This window comes from Pteropus alecto, unplaced genomic scaffold, assembly GCF_000325575.1.
Source record: "Pteropus alecto unplaced genomic scaffold, ASM32557v1 scaffold23, whole genome shotgun sequence".
NCBI lineage: Eukaryota > Metazoa > Chordata > Mammalia > Chiroptera > Pteropodidae > Pteropus > Pteropus alecto.
The window spans coordinates 3,408,175-3,430,003 of NW_006435837.1; the positions used below are offsets into that span (position 1 = coordinate 3,408,175).

Below are 21,829 nucleotides of genomic sequence, written 5' to 3' on the forward strand. Positions count from 1 at the left end.
GGTTCATTATTTGTTCAGTTTAATTGAACAAAATTAAATTGATGAACTGATACCAAGAGCCTCTTTGGTTAAATTACAAGCGCACTCAAAAGAATGTAAGCTCTAGGGGGCAGGAATTTTTGCATGTTTCTCTTCACTGCTGTATCCCCAGCATAGTGCTTGGCAAAAATAGGTGCTCAGTAACATCTGTCGAATGAATGCATTTTGATATTTCTAGTTACTAAGTAAACATTTTCGCCTTAAGTGTCTTAATTGCATAGTACATCTGAACTAATTGTTCTTACTAGCTTCAAATTCTTTTTTTTGCAAAGAAGCAGTGTTATAACTAAATGAATTGAATGTACTTCTGATAAGTGATCTGGTTCAAGTCCTTTGACCTTATATACTTTTACTTTCTTCTGAAATTCATTTTAACGATAGTTTGCAAATGTTCGACTATGATAGTTTGCAAATGTTCGACTATGAAATTCATTTTAACGATAGTTTGCAAATGTTCGACTCTCTTTTTAAAATGATGTCCGCATATTAACAGTTGTACTTTTTGAATCAGTCAGCGGAAAAACTACATATAGTGGCAAGAAAACATTTATATTTCAATAATCACCACAGTGGCTTCAGAAATTTGCAAAATAGAGATTATAATATATGAGATCTGTGTTATGTAGTTTGTGCATGGTTGCTATATGTATTATTCATGGACCTATGGTAATAATTTTGAAAGCCACCAGGGGTTTGGGGCCAGTAGGTTGGGAACTAGTTAATTATAGTATCAGAACTGAGAAGGATTACTAAAATGTAAATAATATCTAGTATAGAAGATTATACCCTAATCATGTATTTTTAAGTTCAGTTCCTAAAGCTATCGGTTTCTTTTAAAGACTGAAGAATATTTTAAAAATCAAGTTTATGTGTCTTTTAAAATTTGCTTATTTGACATTATTTATTTTGGCAAAAAAAAAATCAGAAGCAAGCTAAATGTCTAATCATGCTTAATTAAGTTTCAGTATATTTATCTGGTGGAAATTAGGTAGCAATTGAGTACTATAATTAGGCATTGTAATTCTTATTATCCAACCATTTAAAAAGCAGGAGATATCATCAAGTGTTCCTAAACACGTTGACTGTGATTGTATGAAATGTTTATGTACCTGGTGAAAGACAGGCGGGTAGTAGTGGTTGTGTTGAGAGAGAAGAATTCTGGGTAATTTTTTCCTTTTTTTGGAACCTTTATTTAGCAGTTGCTGTTTGTGAGGCAGTATTCTAAGCTCTTCTCATGCTCAGAGATCATAAAGCTACACTGCATTTGGTATTTGGGGCCTGTTGTGTGTATATGGGGGCGGTGGGGCCTTGAGCTAAAAATAGTTTTTACATTTTTAAAAGGTTGTTTAATAAAAAAGAAGAAAAAGATGCATAGAGACCTTATATGGCCTGTAAAGTCTCAAATAGTTACTATCTGGCCCTTTACAGAAAATGTTTGCTGACTCCTGATTTAATTCATTTTTACCTCACAACATTCCAGTAAGGTAGGTCCTATTATTATCATCTCCATTTTACAGATGAGTAAACTGAAGCACAGAGGGCTTAAGTAACTTTTTGTCTGTAGCATTCACTGTTTTTAGAGGAGGTTGCAGGCTCTTTCTACAAACTTGCTAATACTGTGTTTCTTTGCAGTGTAAAAAGTGGATAGTGGCTCACGTGTCAAAGAATGGCACGGTCTCACTCTAGATCGCCCAGGTGGAAACCCAGGTGAGCAGTTCTTAGTTTAGTAGAGCAAGCTTGGATTTAGGATGTACTTCGACTTTCAGATTCACAAGTACTGTTAAGAACCTGTTTTGATAAGCTCATGGGACTTGGTTACTCACAGTAGGTGCTTTACAGTGATAGAGGTTATATTTCTAGGTTCTAGGAGCTGACAGCTTTCTTTAATTATAGCTGGCAGCTAGGATTAATTCATAATATAAAGAAATGCCATGACCACAGCAAGAGAGAGTAAGGAATGTCTTTGAGAGTGTTACATGTTTTGCAACAGTAAGTGGTTTAGGAAGAGATGAGATTTTAGCCAGCCATTTACGAATGAGTAAAATTTCTAAAGGTAGAAAGAGAAGAAAAGTATTCCAATTAAGGACAGCAGGAGCAAAGGTACAGAGCTGTGAAAGTGACTGGTATGTTAAAAAGGACCATAATTACACACACTGAAGGCAGACCAAAATTTTTCATGTTAGTATGACTTGGCCATTATGCTTGTTCATTATGGTTCTACATTGACTAATCCGTCATTTCTCCAGCAGTTTTAATTTGGAGTTTAGAAGACCAAATTATAATGGGGAGGAGCTTCAGAAAAAGAGGAAATGTAAAGAAGTGAATGATTTTAACATGACGGGGGAGCACAAAAGTCGTTTTGTTTCACCCTTTTGTGGTGGGCCTTAGTGAGGGAACATGAAAGACCCTGCCAAACTTAGTGCCTGGTTTCCAGGATCCTTCTCAGGACTCTCTGTCAAAAACGGTAAAGAATTAATATTTCACCCTACTCGCAAGCTAACACATTAGCCTGTCACAAGGCCCTGCTGGGTCAGAGGCAAAGGTCTGTGTTACTCATAGTACAGCAGGCAGCCTGAGCTTCCCATTCCTGTGTTCCCCTTCCCCCCAGCCCCCTGAGGGCAGGTGGTGACAATGCAGCTGAGGAACCGAACCAGATCAGGGGCTTTTGCCTTGGAAGAGACATTATCTTATTCTGGAGAGCAAACAAACCGGCCCTCTGCCCCTGGGGGAGGTGCTAGCTCCATCTTCCTATCTTCCCAGGCTGTTTGCATCTAAACAAAAGCTGTTAGTGCTTCTGCTCACAGGGCATGCGGAACACAGGAGACCCACAGAGAATTGTCTCCAACAGACTCCTAGGGTCTCCTTTGTCCCTTTAGGAGAACTAAAAATGATAGCAACTGTTCCAGCAATCTCCTTCAGAAGAAAGGGCCTCTATTCAATAAAACTCAGATACGAAATATAATATCAAAGTGGTATTCAACATGAAGTATGGATTAAAATAAGAGATCGACTGTTTTGTCCAGTCTGGAAGAAATCAGCCTCTCTGGCTGACAGCTTTTCTACTTAATGGTGGAAGAGACAAAATCTTCCAGGAAGTCCTCAAAGGCTCCAGTTGCTTCTTCCTGTGATGAGGTGCAGCCAGCTGGATGACAGAGCTTCTGCTTCAGCTAAATAATGCACTTGCCAGTACATCTAGCTCGGTGATTCCAGAGGGAGATATTGCTGAATCCAGTATATAAATCCCAGTATGTACGTGAGGAAGCCAAGTCTGCCTCCTTTCTTGTAAGGGGGACACAGACAGGTCACCAAATGGAAAGAGTTTTACTCATGGTTGCTCCAACTCTGTGGCAGCTTCTAAAGAGGGAGCAATAACAAAAGCTGCAAGGCTAGCCACCTCTTTGGTTAGCAGATATTAAACCCTCGGGGAGGAGATGGGGAGATTAGACAGGTGGGATGGGAGGAAGTGTCCCAGGTGCAAAATTGAACTTCACTGTGTTCCACATAGTGGCTCTTGTCTCTCTTATCCTGGGCTCTAGGCAACTCTAACTGGTTTCTCTGGATACAGAAGCCTTCTTCCTCAGTGGGAATGAAAGCCTCGGTGTTGGCAGTACAGTGCTGAGGTATTGGAGAAGGTAGTTTTAGGAAGGATGCGCTGTCCCTGGAGAGCATTATAGCAGTGTTAAAGCATACACCCACCGAAGTTACAAGCTCTGTTTCAACAGCACATCTTCCATTTTATATGTGAGGGACTAGGTCCGAGGGAGGAAAGCAACTTATCTATGTTGGTATTTATGGAGGAACTAAGCATGAGATTTGAGTCTTAAGACTCTATTCTTTCCCCACCTCCACACACTGTTTAAGTGTGTATTTTTTTGCTCCTCGATATCGTCTTAGTAGAGAGAATAGACAAGTGGAAAAACTGTGGAGTCAGTTTTGGGTCTGAGTTCGAGTTTATTGTGGCTTCATATACTCTTCGAATCTAATTTAATTTCAGAGGTTATGTTCATTTTGCCAGAGACTCTCCTATACATTTATTTGCACGAGTCTATCCCTTCTCCTGCTTATTTCTTAGCTGGCCATAGGACCTGATGTAAGCTCTTGGCAACTGGCCCTTTTGCCAGAATTTTGTTGTCAGCAGTCTTCCAAAATGGATCCTGCTATGTACCTAAGCTGGTCCTCCTCCAACAGGACAGGTGTGCTCAGCCCATTTTGATATGCACATGGGATATATTATTCCAGATGGAAAGAGTATGCTTGTTGGATTGGGCACAAAGCGTAATCAGACCCTTATGTGGACAATTTAGAATACAGATAAAGCAATTTGATGGATTCAATTTGAGTGGAAGAGCAAATATTTTATTTAGGTAAGTCATGTTAAGACAAACTTATGTTGTCTTTAAATGAACTAAACTGTTCTGTTTGTTTACATAGGTCTTTATCACCAATACCTAGAAATTCTGAATACTACAGGCAAAGGCATTCTCATGAGCGTTATGACTATGACCATAGGAAGGATCCGAAAAGACCCGTTGCTTGGAGAGTGGACAGTGACAAACATGGACAGAGTAAAGCAAGGATTCCTTTTCGTGGAAATGCACACTACCGATCTTATGAGCCTAGATCACCTTCCCCAAACATAAGAAGAAACTCATTAGATGATTTTTATACATCTAAGCCTCGCCAAGTATATTTATCAGGAAGAGGGGATGATAGCAGAGGTTCTCAGTACGTGCCCCAATACTCAGAAGGTGTAGCCTACAAAGAGCACCAGAGCAATTATCATCCCCAGCAAGTGCAAGGAAGGTATATTCCTGGTGACCAGAGAGTTAGAGGAAGTGAAAAAGGAGGGAAAGCACCTCAGAGGTCAGTAGCAGATTCTTCTAGATTCGAAGGAAAGTGGCATGAAGATGAAATGAGGCACCAGAGGATACAAGATGAACAATATCCTCGGTCACTTAGAAGAGGCTCTGAAGATTTTGAGACAAGGAGCTCTTTTCAGAACAGGTATAGGAAAACATTAAACCTGGGTCGTTTGGTATAAAGCCCCAAGTGGAAAGTGCGTTTGCTTTGCAGTTGAAGATAACCACCTCGCAAAGCTTTTGTCTAAAAAGATAAAAGGCATTGTAATATAGTCATGGTTTACTGGTAGCAGCGAAGTATTTATTTTTAGAGTAAATCATGTTGATTGCTATAATACTGAAAAAAAAATGATATTCCCTTTTTAACTATCTTGGGCCTCTATGAGTTTGCTTGAGGGATTAGGGGTTAACTTGCCACTGCATTCCACATTTAAAGCCATGCTACCCAACATCCCACACATAAATTCTCACCTTCTTCTCTTTAGTGCAACTGTAAAACTGCTTTATGTCAACACAGGTATCCTGAGGATCGGTATTTCAGAAACTATGGACACACATCAGAAAGATCTACAGACATGGAGAGGTATGAGAACAGAGAGTCTGCCAGAAATCCGCAGTGGAAGTCCAGGCATTCTCTTCTGCCTTACCAAGAGAAGAAAGATCAGCGGAATCTTTCACCCCAAGCTCACCGACACTTTCAGAGGGAAACCTCGGAGACCAGTTCAGCAACCAGGGTATCCAATGACTATCGCTACAAACGTCATAAGACCTCAGATGAGGACCAGGGCTTTTCTGATGGAAGAACTCAGAAGTACTCTACAGAGGAAGATAGAAAACACAGTTCTCTGAAAGGCTCTATAAATAGAGAGTCCAGTTGCTTTAATGCTGGAAGAGGGAGAGAGACTGAAAGTGGGCAAGTCAAAGAACCTTTTAAACCATCTCTGAAAAACTGCACTGCCTATACTCATTCAAATAAAAATGATGCTGATCTGAGACCCTATGATGACAAATGGAAGAACAAAATAAGGAAAAGGGATGACAGAAGAGAGAGCAACTCTCCCAGCAACCAACTTGATGAAAGTAAACTTTCCGAGGAGAAGCCTTCACCTACCATTCTTAAAAAGAAATTACTTACAGTTAAAATAGATATGAAGAAAACAGAAAATACATCCAGGTATTTTTGTTTTTTCTTAATGATATTTAATAACTTTCTGCCACCTTTATTTGAAGCTTTGAAAATGGAATTAATCGTGTGTTTAGAGTCCATCGAGGGGAGAGGGATGGCCTAGATGCTTTTCAAAAAAGCCCTGTAATGAGGATGAATCCCATGATTGGTAATATGAGGTGATCTCATGTCCGCTTGTTTCCACGTTGCATCTGAAGGTGCTTGTTGGGGGCAGATCATTCTATGGAGTTGTTCCTCTTCATGAATTTGTGTGTTTTTATACTGCCAGATTTTCTGTGTCCAGGGATAGGCTGGGTGGAGTTCAAGGAACCTATTTCTTGCTCACTCTCTCGGAGCCTGTTTTGTTAATGTTTTTATAAATGATTTCCCTGTTGCCTGTTTCAGAGAATTTTTGACCTGGAAGGGACCTTAGCAGTCCCCAATTTTATAGAGCAGGAGAATGAAGCCCTGAGACATGAATGAAGTGACTTATCTAAGTCAGAGTGTCTGGGTCTCAAATCCATGTGTCTGTCCCCTTATGAGTCAAGGAGGCTGGTGACTTAACGTGGTTCTTGCCGCCATCTCAAAATGACTTGTGCTCAACTGACTAGATTCTCTTAGGTAGAGGAAATTAGGTTAGAGTCTAGAAAGAGGCCTATTTATAAGACATTTGATTTAGCTCTTAATGATTCTTTAAAAAATAGACTGCTGTCGTAATTGGTTATATTCTCCTAAAGAGGTTTGCATGTTTCTTCCATGATGAATATTACCTCTCTGAATTCTGAGGATAATAAGGCACTGCAGTTGGCTATTTCAGCTAAGTCTGTTCATTACCTTATTACATTACCAGTATGTGAATTAAAAAAGCGATGGACCATGTCGATTTGGTGCATTCGTGTTCACAGTTGACAAAAACAAGAGAAAACAAAATCCAAGGTTAGGACATGACAGGGAGGGAGGCGAACCCATGTCCTTTTTTTTTTTTTTTAAACAAAATATATTTTGTTCCTTTTCTTAAAGTTAGGTGTGGCAGTCCCTGTATATACTTTTTTTTTATTAGTTTCAAGTATACAGTACATCAGTTAGACATTTTACATTCGTTGTATTTGAAAAAATATTTTTAAATATACATATGTATATTTATATGTGCACTGAAAACATTTACAATTATGATTATATTACAGAAAGTTGAACAAATAGAGGTGAGGAAATAACCCATAATCCTTTTACATGGTTGTCATAATACTGTGTTAATTTTGTGTCCTATTTCATATACTGTGTCTTAAATCATTTTGTGCTATTTCCTTCTAGTTCTAAATCTTAAGAGCACAAAGGCTGCTGTAAGCATCAAGTTTAGGGATGTTAATCTTTTTTTCTTTCCAACATATCATGGAAATGTCCAAATATACAGAAAAGTTGAAAGAAATGTACAGTGAACACCTATATACCCACCACCTAGAGTCTACAATTAACATTTTATTTTACTTTTGTCATCACATATCTGCCCATCTATTCGTCTGTCACTCCATCTTATTTTTTTGATGCATGTCAAAATGAATTGCAGGTATCAGTACTTTCCCTTTTAAATACTTCAGTATATAATTTTTGTTTATAGATTTTTTTTATTTTGAGGTAAAATTACACACAATTAAATTGAAAAAAATCTCAAATTCTTTTATAAAAGGGATGATACCCCCATTTAATAATGAAGTGTTTTATACTTAAAAGAGAGCTAATAAATTGGCTGTGGCACTTTTAAAGAGTACTAGAAATACCAATTTTGAAGGATTTTATTTTAAAGATACTGAACACAATTAATTTTATAATTCGATATTGAGAAATGGAAGCTTGATCATCATGTGTCACAAAAGTGAGCTTCCTAAAATTGAGGCTACTGTATTTTTTATGTGAGTTTATAAACTATAATTCTGTGAAGTTTTATGCCCTGTCAGTGGGGCCTGTCAGCACATGTTTGAATTCCCTGACAAGGATCTGTAGGATGGCTTATGAAATAAAGAGCTTCCATTGTAAATCCTTTCTGTTTAAACCGTGAATGATAAATAACTTAATAACATATGCATCTTTTCCATATGGCAAAGCATCATAGACAACAAAATATTTCTTATTACAATTACTGATGAATAAGTTGTGGAAGAGTTTTGTGGGGTTGGATTGAATTATGTATATGGACTGATGGACTATGCATATGCTATGCATAAAACAAAGGTAGTTAATGCCCTCAATAGAGTCATGTTCTCAGCTATTAACATAAATTAAATTTTACTCTGCTTGAAAAGATTAAAATAATGCTAGTGGAGAGTTTAGTTATTGGTTAAAATCTAGAGAGTTTATCCACTTTTTTGGAAAGACTAAGATGGTTCATTTTGTGCATTTGTTTACTTTCTTAGCTTTGGTCAAATATCAATATATGTAGTTGAAAACATGATTATCACCTAGTGATTTTTTAAGGTTCCAGTTTGTATCTAGAGCAGCAGTAGATGCTTGCTTGAATGTTTATGGCGTAGCTAATACTTCTATTAATGAAGACCATATTCTAGTGATCCGCTTTATCAGAAACTGCATTATCAGAGGTAGCGGTTACATATGAGTCATACGTTTCAGAATGTAAGTTAGGGAGTCACAGTATGAAAATTTGTGCTAAGGGTTTTTGTGTATGCTTGTGCGCTAAGGTTTTTATGAACTCCAAACACTAACTGTTGTATATATCTTGGAGTCTTGGGGCAGATAAAGGGAGTTTTGGTTAATGCTGGGCACAGTAGGTGAGAGCTTGAACCTTGGTCAGGCTAGGAAGGAAGTGAGAGGGAGGAGCAGGGGGTACCAGTTTCTGGAGAAGAATAAGCTGGTGCAGACGGATCCGAGGCTCCTCTGACCTCCCCGGGTGCTGGTACTGGGCATCCAGGCTGGAAAGATTGGCTAGCAAAGTGATGTTGGACTGAGTGTACTGGCCACAGTTATATTTAACCCTTTTATTTTCCACTCAAGAGATCCGAAAAGGGCCTCCCCACCCCCATCAGATCTTTACCTTTTATGAAAGGGGATGAGAGGTGGGTGATGGGCCCCAGAAGACATCAGAGCCCTTATGTTCTGAGGAAAGGGATGTGTGTGGTGTAGGTGGGAGAACAATGTAAAAACTATAGTGAGGACTGAAGGAAGGTAACCTAATCACACAAGTTTACCTATAATAGGCACTGTTCAGCTGGAGGCAAGATAAGCTGTGGGTGGAGATATTTTTGTCATATACAAACCTGCTACCTCACTGTTATGTATCACAAAAAGGTAAGGCTTTTTTTCTCCTAAAATAATTCTCACATACATTTTTTAATCAAAAATTAATTGAGAGAAGGTTTCTTTTTATTCCTGTTTTCCACCCTAGCTTCTCTTAGTATCTCTTAGATGTCCTAGTATAGGACAGAAGGTGAACGTTCTGTTTGGGGTTGGAGTGCATAGGTTTTTGTCTTTTGGTGGGCCGCTGAGCAGCTCTGTGACATTAGGCAGGTCACCTGGCCATGCCTTTTTGGGCCGAAATTAACCTGCAATTCCTCCTGGCTCTTGAGTCTGCTTCGATTGGCCATGTGTTGATAACTGTTGAAGCTGGGTTGACAGGCTCATCATAGGATTCCCTGAACTTTTGTTATATATTTGAGGTTCTATATTATAAAAAAAAGAATCTTTAAATTTTAAATTGCTCTAAATTAAGTGAAAAATTTAAAATAAGTCAAGAAAGTTAAACAAATTGGCCTCAATGAAATTTTGAAGTCTGTCATCTTTTTAGCTGAAACTCACATTTCAAATTGTCCAAGTCATTTTCCATTTATTCATTCAGCCGGTATTTTTTGAGGACCCACCCTGTGTGAGACAGCCTGTTAGGGTGCCCTTGGACTATAGATGGCCATAAGATTGGGTCTCTTCTCCTCCGGTCTTATAGACAGTCGGGCAGTGTTGGTCATACCGTGGCACAGTGAGGGATGCGTGAAGTGGTGTGTGACTCCGTTGATCTCAAGCTGAGACATTCAGGGAAGGCTTCTTTCAGGAGTTGACGGGTGAGCTAGGCTTCAAAGGTTGCGGTGTATTTTAGACATGTGATGATGAGATGAAAGATATTTTATGTTTCTAGGTTAACAAAGACAGAAATGACTCACAGGAACTTTGAACTCTGTAGTTCCAAGGTGTTGGTAAAAGGGAGTAGGGATACAGGAGTCTGTGAAGATAAGACTGCCACACTGCCAGCCTGATTTGACAGGATTAGCTAATAGGAGAGAGCAGGTGGCTTGGTTCTGGCTGCCAGAGGAGACTTGGAAGGGTGTGGGGTGGGCAAGGCCAGTTGGGGAACTCTCGTGAAACAAGTAAAGAGGTGCTGAATGAAGGGAGTAACAGTCTCCCTAACATTTTCCCCTCAACTCCGCAAATTCTAAAAGTGTTCTTAGGAAAACATGAACAAATTATAATTGAGAGAGTCTTTATGAACTGTAGGATGCTGTACAAAATGTTCGTTATATTTGGAAGAAAACCGAGAAAGGAAAACCTTTGTGTTGTATGGATTTTGTTATCTATAATAAGCTTCCGGAGGCCAGGGGATTATCCATTGGTTTTGGTCGTTGTTGTTTTTTTTCCTTACTGTTGTTTTGCCGTGCATTTTTTTTTTTGATGGATTTTAGCTGTGTACAAGAAGAAATTAAGGTTTAACGTAGCTTTTTATGTTTTCTTTGTTATTATGCACAGCGCTCAGTGAAAACACCAGGGGGAAATATCCATAAACAGAGTAAAAAAAATGGGGAGGGGTTGAGGGAGGGAACCGAGAAATCTGGAAGTTTTAATCAGACCAGTATTAGAATATAGGTGTTTGGCTATATTTTAATTTTTTAACTGTCTAAAATGCATCTAAAATGAGAACATTTGGTCTTTTCAGCTTAACTACTTGTGTTTGGGGGTAGTTCCTGAAATTGTTAATTTGATCAATGACGTCTTAGGAAATAGCAAAAAGGAAAATTTGAACTAACGTGATTACATTGACAAATGGTAAATACTTAGAACATTTTGCTTTCTCAGGTTTTTCACATGGCAAAAGTATAATTGTTTTTAAAAGACTAAAATTCAGGTTATGCTATTTTTATGTATAATTTCTCGAAAATCATTATTTTAGTGTTTTAAATTAAAAATCTTGCAGTGGGGTAACTAGAATAAATTTTTAAAATGATAATCAGTTTAAGCACTAAAATTTGAGGCATTAAGTATAATTTTAGTGTATACCACAGCACTCCTATGAACTGAGGGTTGGGCATAGAGTGGGGATGTTATTCCAGTAATAATAAATTAGAAATAAATTTTAATAATTACTTGGTGAAAAACTGGAAGCCTTTATCAGCTGGTTTCCTCTTGGGAGTAACTTGAGACTGCAATAAAAAACGTTATCAACTGATTTCTCCTTATGGATGGACTATTTTTATAGTTTAAATAATGCGACATTTTCTTCTGTGATTCATTTTAAACATCTTGTTTTTCTCCTGTAAAATGTTTTTTAAAGCTATGGTTTTTTGTTTTGTTTTGGTTTGGTTTTCGTATGGCACAGACTTTCTGTACCATTAAACCTCTGTAAACAGCATTTGTAGTTCTTTGTTAGTGGAGATTATTACAGGGCCATTCTAGCTTCTAGAGTGTATCGCTACGTGGATGTTAGCTAGTTATCAGATACACAGTGGGAAGCTTGGAGCAAATTAGGAGGAAAGAAGGGAAATGAGCCTTCTCATGAGAGTCTTTCTAATGAATCAGGACTCCACAGCAGTGGCATCAACCTGCTGCATAATCACTTTTTCATGTTTTTGCCTTGGCAGGGGGTTGTTTTGACTGGTTTGAGAGCAGGGAGCATGGAAAGTCAGATGGAAGCCTTTCCTCTGATAAGTTAAAATTAGTCACTTAAAACCATCTTGTTAGAGGAGTTATATTTTTTTAGTTAAAGGATATCTGTAAGCCCCTCATAACCCTGGAGCAGGTTTGGATATATGGCCATTAAGTGACTTAAATAAATAAGTATATCTGTGCATGCATACACCCACACCCCAAAACGTATCCACCTGACTAGTTTTTGTTATATCATTTTTTTTTCCAGTGGTGCTGCTGTTATTTAAAACATATTTCAGGCTTTTCTTTTGGATTTATCTTCAGAGCCTGTAACATACTCATAAAGATCCCTAGCAGTGGTTAATCTCATCTCTTTGGATGATGAACTTGATTTTTGACAAAAGCTATTTAGAGTTAAGTGAAGAGGCGTAAGATTGGTGCAATTTGGTTAGTGCCTTTTTGGGTCCAAAATGAAGTATAAATATAAAATAATGAGACATTTTCATCCGTGACACATAAACTACCTCCAGACAAAGAACTTAAGAGTAGTTTTAAGCAAGAGCGGTATTCTTGGAATAAGGTATAGTTCCCCATTATGGCACTTGGAAGGATTATGTTCATATGAAGGACATAAAGCGAAACAACCAAGACATCCATTGTCTCAGTGTCATGACACTTTCCCTAATAGGGCTACTGTAAGGATTAAATGCGATAATGCTCTAAACTCTAAGCCCTTGTGTTTGGTATGTGGTAAGCCCACAATATTTGTTAGCTATATGTCATAATTGTGGCTTTATAATGGTATCTAAAAGTCAGGAGAACTTTTAATGAAAATTATAAAGATTCAGAAAGCATTAAAGTGGTAAGATAGTCGGGGTTATACAATAAATGATAGTATGTCTTTAAGGATAAACTCTATAATTGGTTCTAATGATCATAACTTTGCTAACAACTAAGACCATTTTCTGAGAGTTTAGTGAGACTTTCTAAATGATTAATTTGGTTTCAAAATACTATTCAAAGCTTCTCATTACTGTTATAGAGGTATAAGGATTTCTCTTAAGTCAGGAAAGTTATTATGTTTGATGTCAGCTTTTTAACTGTGATAGTATTTCAAGACAGTATAAGCTTGCTAGATTTACAATTTTATGGACATTTGAGAGTAGAAAATAATCTAATTGATTAATTTTTTTGCATATGGAAGAGTATATTTAATGCCTTGCTGTATATTTTGAAGTAAAAATGGTTTCACTTAGGATTTTGAGGATCTTATTATTAAGGTGGCAAATATTTAATGACCTCTAATTTGAAAAGGAAGACTCAAAACCATGCATCTATAGCTATTTTTCTCCTACTCATTATTGTACATGTTTTATGGCATACAATTTAGTACCTTAATTATAAGAAAAGATAAACATCTTTTTAGTTTTATAGCTATCTTGATTAATCGTTAAGTTCTTTTCTCAGTAAAATAGTTTCAAATTTAGTTAAACATTTACAAATTATTCTAGGGTTGCTTCTAGCAACACAGAGAGACAGATGTCACATGATTTGGTTGCTGTTGGCAGGAAAAGGGAGAACTTTCATCCAGTGTTTGAACATCTTGACTCAACTCAGAATACTGAAAACAAACCTACAAGAGAATTTGCTCAGGAAATCATAACTATAATCCATCAAATTAAAGGTTGGTATATTTTACACATACATTAGGGATAACACAAAAATAATGTACTGACTTTTCACAAGATAATAGGTAAAAATATCTGTAATATTGTAATAGTAATTAATATTTCATTACAAGCTGGATCATTAATTAGGAAATGTGTTAAAGAGAGTAGCAGGTATTAATTCAAGCCTAGTTGTTCTTTTTTAAAAATTATTTTAAAGAATAGTAGACTTGAGGCAGCCATGATACCTAGGCCTAGTTATTCTTCATATACAGTTCCAATAACAAAAGTAACAAAGAAAGAGATTGGCTGATGCAAAAGACAAGCATCTTGAGAGCAGCAATAAACAATAACGGATAACTGAACAGGAAGGAAGAAACAACGAAAACCAGATATGAATGAAACTCAAGACATTCAAGAAATCTGGAAATCTAGGTCATTTGGTGATATTCTTAAAGCCCCTGAGGGCATTATGGGGACTTTGTGCCAGGAGGGCGATGCTAAGCAAGCGATAAAAGATTCCAGTTTGATTTGGCATACTTAATGACATCAGGGAATTGCATAATATAGTAAATACTTTAAATATTTGCATTGAGTTGTTTTGTTTTTACTTCCGGCCAATTTCCATTAATTGGAAAATTCAGTTATGTAGAACGTAACTGAATTTCCTCACTGATGCTGCGTAAATAAGGCAATTGTGGGTGTTACAAATAAGACCTTCAAGATTTCAAAATTTTTATTTTATATATCTTACTAGATAATTGCATTAGTCTTTTACCTTCAAAAAACATATTTCAAAAATAAGTTATTTTCTCTGCATCCCTCAAACTAAGGCACATGTTTATTTTAAAGCATGAAGTTTGTCTGAAACAGTTCACCTTTTCAGTTCCAGCCCCTGTTACCCAAAGGAAGTGTGATTCTTGGCGGAAAGGGAGCTGGTATTACAGAGAAATTTAGATCGTCTCAGAACAGGAACAGCAAGTTAGGGGAAAAAATTGCTTAAGTAGCATTCTGATGGGTCAAGTGTATTATCTTTCTCTCTATCCTGTCAAAAGCCTGTAGCATAGCTGATTTCAGAATGCCTTCATGCACTTCAGTTAAAGTTAAATGGTATCAGGAGGCCTGTGATATGCAAACATGACATTCAGCATTTGTTCAGAATCGTTTAAATGTTTCATGGTTGTATTTGAAGTTATCGTTTACTCGAGGTGAGCTGTAGAGCTCTGTACTATCTTTACTTCCCAGGTATAGTAAGGTCTTCTCCTGAAGAAGGTCCTCACTTTGAGAGAGCCACTACCTTTTTCCCCGACAAGTAAGCAGGCCTGTCAAATAGGAACAGAATCCTTGGGTTTATAAGTCAGATGTTTCACTATTACTTGGGCTTGGGAAAGCACGTGAGCACTACAGATTAGTCTGTGGAATAAGTTTAGGTCCTACACGTTTCCAAGAGAAAAGAGGTTGAACGTTTTGTAAATAATCTCTTCTTTCTGTGCTTATGTATAATCAGTATTACACCGAGATAAAACTATTTGTTTCTTTTTTTTTCAGCAAATTATTTTCCATCACCTCACAATACTCTACATGAGCGTTTCTCAAAACTGCAGGATACACAAGCTGCAGATGTAAATGAAAATAAATTGAATTCAGATCCAGAAATTCACAGGTAATGAATGCTTCATTATTGTATGCCCATATAACTCATGGGAATAAGCCTCAGAACAGATGTGGGAAGGTGCTGCCTCCTGGGCTTGCTCTAGGCTCTAGGACTGCATTTCCTACCAAAAACAAGACCAAACCCAAGCAGGTACTGGGCCTGTGCACTTTCATGAAATAGGTTATATCGAAGCCATTGACTAACATTGTTTAAATGTGCAGGACTCTGAAAATATTTATCTACCTGACTGATTCTGCTGTGTCTAAAGTAATGGCCTACTGAAGTTATCACTGGAAGAATGAGAGACAGTTGTCAAGCCATTGAAATCATGAGTTGCTTCATGTGATCAGAAATGGCTGTTCTGAGGACAGCCGGATGAAAACATGTGTCTTCTGCTACCCGCACCTGTCTGAGCAGGTGGCACGCCCTGTCTTGTAAGCTGAGTTGAATCAGTGTAAGAATGCAGTAGATCACCAGAGCAAAGTTTAAGGTTACACAGACTAGTGATTTGAGAAATACTAAGGCATCACTATGACGTTGTTCACAGGGTATGTATGTCTTGGGTGACTGCCGCATGGACGAAAAACCACCTGGTGGCAAGTTTCTTTTGCTTCCTCCAAGAAACACCAGTTTTATTTAAAATTCCATTCTGTAGTAATGGAATCAAGGTATCAGTGTATAATATAATTATTTAATAGTAATATTCCTTTATTATTTTAGGAGAATAGATATGTCTTTGACTGAGCTTCAGAGTAAACAAACTGTGGTATATGATTCAGAACAGGTAAGTGAATACAATTTTTGATGAGAGATTATCTTATTGTTGGTATACTACTAGGAAAGGGACCAGGTGATTAGGATTGAAAAAAGAAAGGTAAAGTAGATGAGGAAGAAGGGTCAAGACCCAAGAATCTGAAATTTACAAAGCTCTTCAAGTGATTCTAGTTATTAGCCAGGTTGCATGGAGAACACTGATAAAAGACAAAAATATTCCCTGAGAGAGCCAGTCCCTAAGGGCAACAGCTTTGTGTGATTAACGCAAAAGTAAAGCATTTAATATTCATTCCAAAACTTCACACTGTTAAGTATGTTTGGTACCTGTTTTTTTCCAAAGCAGTCGTGTGGAATATATTTTTAAACTGTACATGGAATAAATGCAAAGGAACTTAGTTTCATTTGATATCGCCCTTCTGTTTATTGTAGAACGTATGAAAGATTCTGTGCTATACGAACTAGCAAAATAATACTTAATTTTTTTATTGTCACATGTTTGTGTGTGGTGGTTCCCACCCAACACTTCCCCAACCCCACCCCCCACCCATTTCTTTGCTAATTAGAAAAACTATCCTAACTAGCCAGGGAGCAGAAAACTGACGCTTGTTTTAGAAAAAGTATATCAAGTTCTAAAAAAGCTGATGATTTATTCATTGAGAGTCAAGAGTTTTTGTAGAAGAGAGATTTTAGTACATTTCTAATAAAACATAAATAATTTTTTAATTTGTGAATAGTTACAATTTTTATTGAACTTATGGAGATAGTTTATTGAATCAATGATATTTTTAGAAAATTTCTACTCATCCAAGTACTGTAATCACCTTATAGGAAATTTGAGGATTTTTAGAAATCAGAGATTAAAAATTAGAGGTTAAAAAACTTCTAATTCAACCACTTAACACAAAATATTGTTTGATCATCTTTTCTTGCAGTTTTACATCTGGCATTTTAACGTAGTCACTATCATAGTATAGACAGTTTTAGATGCTTTTTTCTTTTTACTTAAACCATAATAACACTCTTTTTATGTAAAATCTCTGAACTCCCCATGACCTTTTATGATTGAGGCTTTTTAAATTTTAATTAACTTTTTTCAATAAATGTTTTTCCATGTTTATTTCCCCCATAGTCTATATTATAATAATTTAAATGCTTGTACGTTATTCTTTTGACCTAAATTTACCATGAAATCATCCTTTCCCTTTAAGTTTTTTAATATTTAAGTTGCTTCCATTTTTTCGTTGTTATTTTAAATATAACACTGAATATATTTGGGTATATAGCCTTTTCTTTGAGATAGAATTACAGAAGTGGGATTTCTGGTTTAAAGTTATAAAGTTTTCTGACTCTTGTGTCTCAGAATGTTTTAAGCATTTTACACTACTGTTAGCAAGATGAGTACAAGATAACTTGTGTAGGACTTTTACTTAAGATTCTTGCTAGATATGGTCTTTGTGCAACTAACAGTAATGTGAATGGTTTGTCTTCTGTCAAAATTCCTCAGACTCCGGTCAAAGTAATAGATCCAAATGACCTACGACATGACATTGAAAGGAGGAGAAAAGAACGGTTACAGAATGAAGATGAGCACATTTTTCACATAGATACTGCTGCAGAGAGGTAATCAGTAGATGAAAAACATCCTGTTATCAGGGAGCTTTTGTTGTCAGCATATTTTTCAATTTTTTTGTGTGATGATAATTTTCATTTTAGTGTAGGGATTAAATCCTTCAAATCCATTTTATATGTTTAAGTGAAATCTATTAAAATGTTTCAGTTATTCAGTGATCATCATATGCTGTTTGATTTAAACAACAAAAATTGTGGGGTAGGTGAGTGTTTCAGGTCTTTTTAATTCCAGAGAGGAGTGTAACAGCTTTTTTTAATATTAGCAGGAACCAGGACCAGCAAGTTTGTTGACTGGCTCAAGCCGATTCAAACTCCGACACATTCTGCCCTTTAGATTCTGGTATTCTTTGAATATTCCAAAATTTCCTGAAGTCAGTACAATTCTCTTTCAGAACTCTTCATGGATATCGGACTTTGAAACAGAGGCAGGTGTAGTAGAAAATGCACCGGAGACCCGAGTTTGTATCCCATCTCTATCAGTTTATAAACTGTTTACTCTTGGGCAATATGCTTAGTTTCTGGAGCCTTTTCCTTTATAAAATGAAAATAACCAATTTATGATGGAGAGTTAAGAAAAGTAAATATACTGGCACATGCAAAGCATTTATGCCGTACATGGCAAACTGTCAGTAGATTGTTGTTTTTCTTTCCCAATCGTATACCTCTTTTCAGGGTCTCTGAGTATTCTAGGTTGGCCCTAGTTTATCTCTACTTCTGAAAACTATGTGGAATTTATGGCAACTCTGGGACCTCATGTGATTATGATGTATAATTGAATGGGACAAAATTTCCAGTTTACCCAGGGATCCTCAAAACTATTTAGATCTCCCAGAAAGTGGGAATGTATGAATAGGAAGGCCAATGCTAATTCCCTTTCCATAGTCCTTAGTGTTGAATTACTAAGATATTTGATGGACTTTTAATGCCTACAGCTCCTGGTATTCCTAGGTGGTCTCCCATCCAAGTACTAACCAGGCTCGACCATGCTTAGCTTCCGAGATCAGGCACGTTCAGGGTAGCATGGCTGTAGTGACTAGACTTTTAAGTCAAGTCGGTGGCTAACTAGATCTTAGTCAGAATACATGGAGCTTGTTTAAAACTGGATTTGATTCTGACAATAAGTTTGGGACTAATTAAAAGATAGCAAAACTGTGCGTTGAGGCATATAAAACAATTGAAATTAAAATAGTTAAAATCTCATCCCTTGGTGAGTGCAAGTCTCCAATTTCCTAATATGACACACATGACTCTGCTCTTTAGTGACACAAACTTTCTGTCATGCTTTTCTTGACTCAGCAAGTGTGAGAAACTCAGTGTACCAAGAAAGAGGATTTCAAAAACAGAGTTGAGATAATTAGCATATTATAAAGACCATGGAATGGTTCAGAATACATCTTCACCCTTTGAGATGATTAAGAGCTCGCGTGCTGGAATTATACCTGAGTTCAGTGCCTGGCTCTGCAGACCCCTAGCTATGTGACTGAACTTGGACAACTTGCTTAATCTCTGTTTCTTCAGCTGTAAAATAGAGATAAAAAATTATACTTACCTCACAATGATTAAAGTGATTCATGTAAGGTACAGAGTAGCTGGTCAGCATTACCTATTATTATTGGTAGCTTCGAGGATGGCGTTGGAGTGTGAAAATGTGTCTTCCTGCAGGGTGTCTTTCTGGGTCTGTTGGACTGTTTTATTTGTATTGGATAGCCGGTGTGGCATAGTAGAACCATGAGGATTTTTAAAAGTTGAGATATTATTTACTGTAAAATTCATCCTTTGAAATTGAACAATTCAGTAGTTTTTAGTATAGTCACAAAGTTGTGCAACTGTTAACCACTATCTAATACCAGAACATTTTCATCACCCCAAAAAGAAACCCCCATAGACATTAGTTGTCATTCCCTATATCTCTACCCCCAGCCCCTGGCAACTGCTAATCTACTTTCTGTCTCTGTGGGTTTGACTATTCTTGGCATTCCATTTAATGGCAGTCGTATAATATGTGGCCTTTTGTGACTGACTTCTTTCATGTAGCATAAGGTTTTTAATGTTACTCCATGTTGTAGCATGAATATTTCTTTTATGGCTGAATAATATTGTATTGTACGGATATATCACATTCTGTTTATCCATTCACCAGCTGATGGCTAGTTGGGTTGTTTCTACTGTCTGACTATTGTGAAAAATGGTGCCATGAACATTTGTGTACAAGTTTTTTGTGTGGACATATGTTTTCATTTCTCTTCTGTATGTACCTGGGAGTGGAATTACTGGGTCATATTGATAGCTATGATAACTGTGATAACTTGATGAACTGCCCAACTGTTTTCCACAATGGCTGTACCATTTTACATTTTCACCAGCAGTGTATGAGTATATGGAGGATTCTAGTTTTCTCCACATCCTCACCAGCATTTGTTATTGTTCAACTTTTTTTTTAAAAAAGCGATGTAGAACCTTTAATCTCTCGCTTTCTTCTAATTTAATTTCCTTATTAAAATAAGAAAATTTTTTATTTTGTCCTTTTATCTTAGAAATTTAGTTTATCAAAATTGACCTCATTAGTTTTTTTGCATAAACTTTTTCAGCGAAGTATAGAATTCTATAGAAATTCAGAAAATAAAATAGATGAAATCATAAATCATAGGATGTAGCAGTCTCCCACCTGTGTGATTTTTTTTTCCCCTTGAAAAGTATGCAGGCTCTGTATATATGTTTGCTCACCATTGTATCCCTAATGCCTTGAACTCAATTCATAGCTGTTGAATAAATGAAGTAGATAGGACAAGAGGATACTGAAATTATAATGGATTTAGAGCTGACTCATTGTATATTCTCTGATAACCTTAGGTAATCTTTCCCAAGCAAGCCTAACACTAGAACATTCTGTCTAGTTTCAAGACCCTATTCTCTATTCTCTCCCACTTCTGACTAATCTCTTACCCTAATATCTCCATGTCTTCTCCTGACACACTATTTCTACCTCTTGCAACTAACATTACTAAGTTCTCTCTACAGTGTTATTGAGGTGTTGTGCTATAGAGCAGCAGTCCCCAACCTTTTTGACACCAGGGACCAGTGCTCCTATGAGAATCTAATGCTGGATGATCTGAGATGGAGCAGAGGCAGTGATGCCAGCACTGGGAGTGGCTGCAAATACAGGTGAAGCTTTGTTCACTTGCCCACCGCTCACCTCCTGCTGTGTGGCCCGATTCCTAATAGGCCACAGACCGGTAGCAGCCCAGGGGTTGAGGACCCCTGCTATATAGGCATTGTGTGTGTGTGTCAAAAAGCAGCTTCAAAATATTATCAGTAGACTTTGAGAGAACATCAAACTGCCAAGACTTTCTTTTTAGCTAGGCAGGTTACAGAAAAGATCAGTTTTTATTTTTGCTATTATAATCGTCTGTAATCTCTACTTAACTATGGTTAACTTTGTAAAGATCTTTTATTCATATATTTAACAAGTATATATTGAATTTCTGTGTTCTAGTCACTGTTGTGAGCACTGGGCATACAGTGAAAAACTATACACGAAGCCCTTGCCCTCATGGAGCTTACAATTTAATGATAGGAGATTAAAAAAAAAACATGTCAGTGATAGGTGAAAGTAAGGCAGAGAGGAAACTTAAATAGAGTGTGATATGTGTAGCGTGATTTTATTTAGGATACTTATAGAATGCACTTATGTTTTTTAAATTGAGCAGAGATGTGAATTATGTGAGAGAGTTTTAGGGTTTTTTAATTTTTTTTTGTTTTTTTTGTTTTTGTTTTTTGAGGGGATAGAATTTCAAAAGAGGAAACCACAAATGCAAAGACCCTGAGGCAGGATCACGCTTACTCCTGTTTAAGGAACAGAAAGGGGCCAGTGAGGCTGGAACAGGGAAAAAGAGAGTTAGAAAAAGCCAAATCATGAAGGGCCTTGAAGGACATGAAGAATTTGTAATTTACTCTGAGTAAGATTAGAAAACATTTTGAGTTCTCACCTGAGAAGAGACATAATCTTATTTAAATTTTAAAAGGATTACTTTTGTTGCTGGGTAGAGAATGGACTGACTGTAAGAGCTAGAGAAAAAGTTCTTACGTCAAAAAAAAGATTAGAGGCAGGAAGTTAGAGCATGGTAGGGTGGACCCACGCTCCTTAGATCTTGCTCCTCAGATGTACTCCGCACATGGCATCTGCTTC

The 21,829-nt window shown here is 37.0% G+C and overlaps 1 protein-coding gene across 4 annotated transcripts in view; it reads left to right on the plus strand.

Moving 5' to 3' along the window:
* The window catches only part of BCLAF3 (BCLAF1 and THRAP3 family member 3), a 52,861-nt gene that overhangs the window by 11,633 nt on the left and 19,399 nt on the right, over positions 1 to 21,829 (plus strand). For 2 of the 4 annotated variants that reach the window (XM_006911623.3, XM_025046599.1), the window contains 7 exons: positions 1,672 to 1,746; positions 4,471 to 5,043; positions 5,416 to 6,072; positions 13,431 to 13,603; positions 15,135 to 15,249; positions 15,961 to 16,024; positions 17,519 to 17,634. In XM_006911623.3, coding sequence (XP_006911685.1) covers positions 1,706 to 1,746; positions 4,471 to 5,043; positions 5,416 to 6,072; positions 13,431 to 13,603; positions 15,135 to 15,249; positions 15,961 to 16,024; positions 17,519 to 17,634 — 1,739 coding nt within the window. In that variant the 5' untranslated portion in view covers positions 1,672 to 1,705. Of the gene's footprint in view, positions 1 to 1,461; positions 1,524 to 1,671; positions 1,747 to 4,470; positions 5,044 to 5,415; positions 6,073 to 13,430; positions 13,604 to 15,134; positions 15,250 to 15,960; positions 16,025 to 17,518; positions 17,635 to 21,829 lie in introns of those variants that run through there. The other 2 variants (XM_025046600.1, XM_006911624.3) reach the window with 2 other exon arrangements.